The sequence below is a fragment of the Crocodylus porosus genome, unplaced genomic scaffold, assembly GCF_001723895.1.
Source record: "Crocodylus porosus isolate Cpor-Errol unplaced genomic scaffold, CroPor_comp1, whole genome shotgun sequence".
Classification (NCBI taxonomy): domain Eukaryota; kingdom Metazoa; phylum Chordata; order Crocodylia; family Crocodylidae; genus Crocodylus; species Crocodylus porosus.
The window spans coordinates 7522256-7531289 of NW_017728922.1; the positions used below are offsets into that span (position 1 = coordinate 7522256).

Below are 9034 nucleotides of genomic sequence, written 5' to 3' on the forward strand. Positions count from 1 at the left end.
TATTTGCTTCAGATTCAGATGCAGCTGATTCAGGGGACACGTGATTCGATTCAGTGATTCAAACCACCATCCCGAATCAATCTGGCCAAATTGCCCAGGCCAGGCCCATCCCCATTCTCCTCTCTCAGCTGGGCAATGGCTGTCCCACCTGCCCCAGCCCTTTAAAAAAGAGCCCAGACTCACTAGGTGCTGCAGGGCAAGGGGGCAATCCCTGATGCCCCCCACTGCCCCACGCTGTGTGGGAGGCTCTACATGAGCCCCGCAAACCCCCCTGCTCCCCTAGCCCCGCCATGGCTGCCCCCATCCACTGCGGCTCAAGCCCTTCAAGAAAAACAAACAAACAAACAAACCCCGCACTAAGAAAACCCCCACACTCACCATTCCTGCCCGGCAGGGAGGGCGATCCCTACTGCCCCTTGTCACATGGGGGGCTCTACATGAGCCCCTCAAAGCCCTGAGGCCACTGCAGGAGCCATAAGTCCTGGGATTTTCCCCTTTTTCTTTTCTTAAAGGGTCGGAGCTGGCCCAGGCAGGGCACCCGTGAGGGGTCCGGGGAGGTCAGGGAGCTCATGGCAGAGCCCCCCATGCAGCATGGGGCAGTGTGGAGAAGCGGGGATCATGCCCCCGCCCAGCAGCAGCCAGTGAGTGGAGGCATTTTTTTAAAGCACCAGGAGCTGGGGTGGGCAGATGGAGGTCATGGGAACTGGGGGAACAGGCAGGGGATGGGGCCTGGCAGAGGTCCCCCCATGGACCCCTCCCTCCCCCTCCCCCTGCTTACCCACTCTGAGTCCAGCTGCAGCCCCCTGGGACTGTCCAAATCATCAATTTGACTCAATTTGAACCTTTTAATTGGTCCCGATTCATTCGGATTCAGAGATTCAGCCACCGATTTGGACCCAAATTGAATCATCACCCAAAGCTTCGCACATCCCTACTGATTACCCACCCATCAGCCCTATTGTCTCTCTGTAAGTTTGTGTACACACAGTGAAGTCTTTACTTTTCTCTAAAAGTGCCATTTCAAGAAGTTAAATAAAAAAAAAGGCTATCAAACAACAAGAATGCACTTTTTGTAGAAAGCAATGATTAAAACAAGGCTTCCTGATCAATGATTTAAATCAAATCCACTGGGCCCTCCAATGCTAACAATATTTCCATTCCAAACACAGGCCTTGCCTATGCAGAAGCACCCACTGCCCAACTGCATGGTAGCTCTATTTTATAGCATGAAGTGATCGATGGAAGCTAGCTAGAGCCAGACACTCATTGTCAATGAAAACAAGACAAGTTTTAACTCTTTTTAAATGAAATTCTACTGCATTTACCCAGCCTATTACTAAGTCTTGTTTTACTGCTAAAAGATATCTGTATCAGTATGGATTTCAGAAAGAAATGCAAGAAACTGAAGCAGACATCAAGAGCAGAGTATTGCAGAGAAGAGACTGAGAAGCTTGAAAAGAATGAAGATAAATATGGGAGCCAGTGTAGCGACTAGAAAGGAAAACTGATCAGGCAAACAGGAGAGAAAATACTGTAGCTGTAACATTTTTGACAAACTGAGAAGTAAGAAAGAAGCTAAAACCAGAATAATTCGCAGCAGCAGGAACTGCTAATAAGTCCCTCATTATTGATAGCACTTGCCATGTGAAAAGTGACCCACAGGACTACTTGACACAGAAAGGGTGCCCAGATCCGTATCAGAATTTAGTACACTGTAGAGATGGGCAGATGTAACAGGTTGAGAAGCCCAAGTCCACACAGCTGGAGGTAAGACCCTTTAAGCAGCACTTGACTCTGCCTCTTTGAGCTATGTAAGTGAGCCTAAATGAAGACATTTGGTTCATTCTGGCTAGGAAAGAGTCCAGAGCTCCTTAACAGAATGGGACTCAACAGCTCCCAACAGAGTCAGAGTTAGTGGAGTAGGACAGCAATGAAATAGCTGTGGGTTGGAGGTTGCAGTTCAAAGACTGGAAGAGGACAGAGGCCCATGTCACAAGTATAGATACATGTGCATGGTGCAAGTCTCCTACAAAGGCAGGAACCGCTAGTGAAAGGGTCAGAAGGAAACAGGGGCAAGGGCAGTAGCCATTGACAGGTGCATCTGTAGAGCAACAGCCCACATGAGAGTGGCTGAGGACAATTGTTACAACTGAACTACTAGGAAACTACAGGGAATCGATGATCACCGGGACTGTTTAGAAAGATGCTGAAAACACAGTGCAAAGTATACTACATGCAACTCAATGCAGATTATATTATGGGGGGATCATGGGAACTTTTTTTGCTCCACTTTACAATTCTTGGGACATAACTGCTTGGAAAAAGGGACTGAATAATGTATCCAGACACCACCAACTTGGTGGTCTCTAAGCTGACCATATAACAAAGGGCAAGATACAGCGCTTGATCTGAGCCCACAAGATACTATTATCTGTAAAGAGTATGGGAATCCCTCTGAATGAGAGGCACTAAAGCAATATTCTAAGTGGCAGCCTTACCTTTCTGACACTGTGTGAAACCCTCTCAAATACTTTCATTTGCTCAGAGGAAGGAAGCCCAGCATACAAAGGGAGAACACGGAGGTGTTTCTTCATCCCAGTACGAGAAAGGGCTCGAGCCTGTTCTATCAGCATAGAAACGACAGTTTCTACTTCCTCCTAGAAAAGTACAGACAGACCAAGAGAAATTTAGCTACATTATCACACAACTAAAACCTGCGTAAGAGAAAGATGCACAAAGAATTCATCTCCAATGCCTTGTACTTCAAACACTTTGAATGTTATGTAAATCATTTAGCTAATTTGGACAATATATGAAGCATCTATTCAAGTAAAAATAAATAAATACATGACCGCACACAATATAAATGTAGGCTGAATTTCGAGTTGAGGAAGGAGAATATAGTAGTGCTCTCAGGCACTTTGAACAATTTCAGATGTCAAAAAAGAGAGGCCAATCAATTCCAGACTGAGCAGAACTTCATGTTAAGACCACCTCTTAGATTTGTTAACCAGTAAAATAGTTAACAGAATATGTATCTGAACTGTTGGTCAACTTCAAATTTAAACCCAATTAAAATTAAAGGTGGCATTTAATTCCTTTAAAAACTTTAATCATGGCTGTCTGCAAACTAAGGCAGGTATCACCATATCAAGTCTACATTTTAGAAGTTATTTTAGCAACAATAGAAACTACAGCATTTTTCTCATAAAAAGATCAGCCTTTAGAGGGTCAGTTTTCAGACCACTTAACAGGACCAGACTGTCAAGTTGCCACAAACCAACCCAGTTCAACCACTGAAAGAAAAGCATTTTATCTGAAATATAATGCTTTGCTAGTCACCTTCATTTTCACAGGAAGCAAAACACACTGCACTATACTAAACAAGAAATGTAGCATGCAAGACAGCAATGCACTTCCCTTACCCAATATTGGGCAGCTTCAACTAAACTACTTTATTACAGGACCACTTAGAAAACCCACTTCAGATGAAGGTGCACCTTGTGCTCAATACATATGCAGATCCAATCTATCCTTGAAAGTTCATTTGTACTAAAATACAATAGTGATTCTGGAATAAATTTGTGAGTAGAAAAAGTAAAAGACAATGACTGTAGCACAGAATTGCTATCTGAAGGGCATGCCAGAAGGAATCAGCACTAACAAGTAATGATTCAAATACTATATAGCTGCTGGCTCTATGAAGGTGTTGCTCTATAATGCACTTAGAGCAGTACTTCCCAAACTTTTCCTCAGCATGATCCCATTTATGATCCCACTTCCTCAGCATGACCCCATATCCTCAGCAAGTCCCCTCACTCCCAACCCACAGCCCCACATCCCTCCCCGGGTGCCCCAGGGCCAGGGTTCACAGCACCCTGCAACCCTTTAGTAACACCTGAGCCCCAGCTGCCGTTTGTGGGAGGTGGTGGCTGCTGCAGCCAGAGTAGAGCGCAGAGCCCAGCTCCCCACTCCTTCTATTGCATGGGGCTCTGAGTGGCACACATACAGCTCCAGGCACTCGAATGACATCGGGAGAAGCCCCATGATGGAACCAACTGCCTTCCCCACCCCCTGCTGTGCAGGTCTCTAGATTCAGGCAGGAGTGGAGGAAGTCCTGTTCCCTGATTCCCGGCAGTCCCACGACTTGCACAGCAGGGGCCACAGAGGGCAGCCAGCTCTGTTGTGTGGGGCTTCTCCCAGTGGCATGGAGTTGCACGTCCCACGTGGAGTCCTGCAAGATAGAAGCGGGCTGGCCTGTGCTCTCCTCACCACCACATGCAGCACTGGCTGGAGTCGTGCACTGCCAGGTGGCAGTGCTTGGGCAGCCCATGCTGCCGCCAGCCGCAGGGGCTATGCCATGGGAGGAGGAGTGTGTGGGAGTCCTCATACCCACACCCTGAGCTGCACTGTCCCACTGCCCCCCTGGGGTTGGGTTCTATGCTGCCACCAACCCCAGCCCCATGCTCCCACCCCACCTCCTGCTGGAGCTCCCCTCTGCCCACCCTGGCCACTTCCCCATCTGGTGCCCGGAGTGAGCGGGATGCCATGGGAGGCAAGTAGATCCCCCAGCAGTGGCAGCAGCTGCCACCCTGCCTGGAAGCTGCACAGTTAGCTGGTGAGTGCCAGTGGTCAGACAAAACTGTCTGGCAGGCTGGATCCAGCCTGCAAGCCATATTTTGCCTGGCCCCGACTTAAAGTGATTTTATTTCTCGTGAAACCAAATGGGGTTGCGACTCAGTATGGGAACCACTGCCTTAGAGGGCGAGTAAAAAAAATGTAGAGTAACAACCAGGTTGAAGTTATACAGATCATGTAATTTTAAAAGTACTTTAATTAACATCTTATAATTTAAGATATAAAATAAGAGCCTTCCAACAGGAGCAGCCAAAGAAAGAGAAACTCAACTGGTTTTAAGACTGAACTTGATAAATTTCTGAATGAGATTACAGATAGTGGTTTGCTTATGATAGCAGGGGACAGGACTCAGATCCAGGCAGCACCTTGTAATCCTATGTTCTTCAATTTAATACCTTAGTGCTTATCACAAATGCAATTTACATTGATTAATGATGACTTGCACATAATTTAGAAACCTAGTATATGAAAACAGTACAAAGAAATAATGAATTGTTTCTGTCATTTTCAATGGAACTGAAAGCATAGAGCAACATCACAAGATAACTATTCACAGCACCAGGGTTTGATTAATTTGGTGTAATAGCAGGATTTCCAAAAAATGTTCAACACTGGCCTCATTTTACTTTTATGGGTTTCCAAACTGCCAGTATCTTTAACAGGAGCAGAGTTATAATGAGAGCTTGCAAAACCATATACTGAAAAATACTAACTTAAAGCAAAAAAAAGAAAAGCATCCTTTTAATGTATGTTTGTACCTGGCCAGTTAGAAAGGCCAATATATCCCCATCATTCTCCATCTGGTGAATTTTCATCACGGTTTCTACAGTTGATTTGACATAATCTGGAACAGGGCTGTTAGAGGGGTGGGGAAACAAAAAAAAAGCCTTAGTATGTGCATAACTACAATCTTTTATCTTTAACAAGGAAAGAACAAATTGCTAGCTTTGCATAGGCATTACAAATCAATTATATTCTCATTTAATTCATGCTGTATCTTTAGAAAATTAACCAGTCAGCCTTTGGGCCTTGCTAATTGCCATGTTCACCACGTCAGTCAGATGCACCCCATCTGTTTCCTTCCCATCAGGGCAGGCTTTTGCAAATATATGCTGTTTGTGATACTACAATTACACAGAAAAAGCACCATTTTAAAGACTCATTTCCTAATAAACCAAGCTGGTATATATGTGAACAATTGAACACTTAAGTGAAATTCTAGTGCAAGTATTGAGGGCTAAATTTATGAAGTAATTACTGCAAATGCACACAAATACCTCTAATTGCCCAGATGTTGTTTACAACTGCATGCACACTTTTAAAAAAATCTAGCCATAATTGTTCATATTTCTTAATTTCTGCAGGCTCCCATTTATATAAAACTCTCGTAATATTCAGACTTGCTTCCAAATGCACATGTGAAATGTGGTATTCTCTCTGCAAAAAAATGTAATAACTCAGCAAGAAATGTGTTTCCACAAATATGAATTGGTGTCTGCACAAAGACATATGTGCACAAATGAATAACTCCCCTGAATACCTGGACCTAATGACTAGTTCCTGAATGAGTGCCTTGGTATAAACAGGCTACTATGATCTCCTTTAAGAAGCTTCCCTTGCTTCCATTAATGTGCAACTCACCTGTAAAAAGTTAGATACACTTATTTTTAAGAAACTAAAGGCATGTCCTTCACACAGAAGAGGGAAGACCCACATATCCAAACCCAGAAATCTGATCTGAGGTAGGTTGTAAGCTATGAATGAGACAGCCACAGCATACTGTGCTCAAGCTGAGGCTTGCCAAGTAGTTACATGGGAGATGGTTACAGAAAATGCCAATGCAGCATAAATGGTAAAGTAGCATGCTTCATCACAGCAGGATGTGTGAAGACACTGTTTCCTAGGATGGAGTGGCTATTCCTTTACTTCCTAGGTGCTGTTCTCCTTACAGTCTATTATTATGTTGTATTTTAACCATCTCCATAGCTTTTGGAGGGCACAACAGCTGAATGAGGGGTACATCATACCAACATTTCTCTGTCCAGCAAAAAATGCCACCTAAGCATTGGATGTGGGGGCTTTAAAAAAAATAGAAAGTTTACTGTTGCCAAACTTAAGTGTTTCCTTCTGAAGAGAACAAACATGATTCTCCTACCAGGTTTGCACATTCTTTTCTGTGGACAGTGGCAAAGCAAATAATGATATACCACTTGGTCTGCTCCCTCTGAAGGAGGAAAAGCAAAAGATGCCACTAAAACCCTGTAACACCTGTCTGAGATGCACTCCAGATGGCTGGCATGGGCAGCTCCTGAAGCCCTTTTCCTCTATTCAAGCCCACTTTTGCTACTAACAAATACAAGAAAATGCACATTCAACTGAAAAAATTATGTTCACATCAATACTCTTAAGGTGTTGGCATTAAAACCATGTAAGAATATTTTGAAAGAATAGCTAACGTTCCCTCAATTAATCCCCCACAAAGAATTCCTAAATTTTTAACTAAGCAAGCTGATGCCATAGATACACATTGCTCTAATCACCACTTACAAGGATTAAACAGGAACAGACCTCTGTATATAAAAGACATCCACTGGAAAAGTTCTCCCTTCCACAGTAAGAATCACACTGGTATCCTTGCTGGGGTCACTAGTCTCATTTTGATTGAAGAAATCTCTAAATTTCTAAATAAAGCAAACAACAAAACACAACACTCAATTTGTTACACCAAAGAATTGAGGGAGAAACTTAGAATACTAAAAATGTCAACTTAGTGCTATTTAGATTTTTCTCTCCAAAGTTGACAATTGTTGTTTATGGTAAATTTAAGAGGTTATTTTTTTGTTTGTTTGTTTTTTAAAGAAATTAAGGCGGATATTTTGGTGCCTAAATACCTTTCAACCTCGGCTAAACTGGGCATTTAAATTCCCTAGACTGCTTTACAGGTCTTCTGCACACTTAGGTACACCTACAACTGACGTAGTAAATGATGCACATAACAGTAGTCAGATGCTCACAGACCAAGGACCTATTTTTACAAAAATAAGTTCAGGAGCCTCAAATAAGGATGTGATTTATAAGACATCTTATTGGCTTGACATAGTTAATCTGACATAGCAAGATATTTCAAATATTTGTTACCAATAGATTAATAAAAATATCCCACGCTCAGAGTAATTAACGTACCCAGCAACATTCAAATTTCAAAATATATTTACCTAGTAATAAATGTACAGTTAACATGCTGTATATGAACATATATTAGCAAATGACTAAAATATGCCTCCAAGATAACTGAAAAATCAGCATCTTTTTGAGTATAGCAAACGTTTAATGGAATGCTGTAATAATGCCTTTCTTGTACAAGGAAACTAAAGAACATATTTGAGTACATGACCAGGTCTGGCACACTATCAATGTGTAAAATTAAATTAGCTGCCAAATGAACACTGTATTTTTTTTCTAACACATTAATTTGCCTCCACTGTGTGCATCTGCCAGCTAATTCATTCAACTGTAATTCTCAAAGCGCTTTTGGCTTACTAAAATTAAACAGCAAGGGTCTACGGCAACAGATTATTTAATAATCATACATTCCTATTAGTCAGCTGTTGTCAGTGTATCACTATTCACCAATACAGGGTTAATTTTTTTGTTTTTATCAGAGAAAAATACCAGGTAGATTAAGAATAATCAGCATTTCTTAAAAGCTGCTATTTACTGAAAAAGTGTAAACAAATCAAATAAGAAAAACTGAAAACAAACACCAAAATGTGCCCGTGTTAAAATAACAGAAATAAAAAGTCTGCAAGGGTCTACTTCCCCTTTACCATCACTCATACAAATAATTATTCCCCAAATAGGCAGCATACAGACCAAGGTGTCTTCTGCTGCAAGTTACATATCCACATGAGGTCAATGTAATTTTTAAGCTAAAAATAAGCTGTACCTCTGCATCCAGGGTAGCTGATGCTACAATCAGTCGCAGATCCCCTCGTTTCTTTTGAATCTAAGATACAGAAATTTGTGAGTTAAAACAGTTCCCTGGGAAACAGCAGAAGCAAGCTGTTCTAAAATACCCTATCATTAAATTCTCTTTACACATATTTCATAGAATCATAGAAGTAGGGTTGAAAGGTACCTTGTAGGTCTTCAAGTCTGACCCCCCACCTGGGCAGGAGAAAAACTGGGCTCAAATGACTCCACCCAGGTAGGCATCAAGCCTCTTCTTAAAGACCCCCAAGATAGGAGCCAGCACCACTTCCCTTGGAAGTTGGTTCCAGACCCTAGCTGCCCTGACCGTGAAGTAGTTCTTACAGATGTCTAATCTAAACCTACTCTCCAACAACTTGTGGTTGTTATTCCTTGTTATGCCAGGGTGCGCTAGGGGAAACAAGGT

The 9034-nt window shown here is 42.5% G+C and overlaps 1 protein-coding gene across 3 annotated transcripts in view; it reads right to left on the reverse strand.

The window, feature by feature from the left end:
- Positions 1-9034, reverse strand: part of DHX35 (DEAH-box helicase 35) — a 53387-nt gene that overhangs the window by 32118 nt on the left and 12235 nt on the right. For all 3 annotated transcript variants that reach the window (XM_019539670.1, XM_019539669.1, XM_019539672.1), the window contains 4 exons: positions 8585-8644; positions 7207-7319; positions 5397-5493; positions 2499-2657 (listed from right to left, as the gene is read on the reverse strand). In XM_019539670.1, the coding sequence (XP_019395215.1) occupies positions 2499-2657; positions 5397-5493; positions 7207-7319; positions 8585-8644 (429 nt within the window). The remainder of the gene's footprint in view (positions 1-2498; positions 2658-5396; positions 5494-7206; positions 7320-8584; positions 8645-9034) is intronic.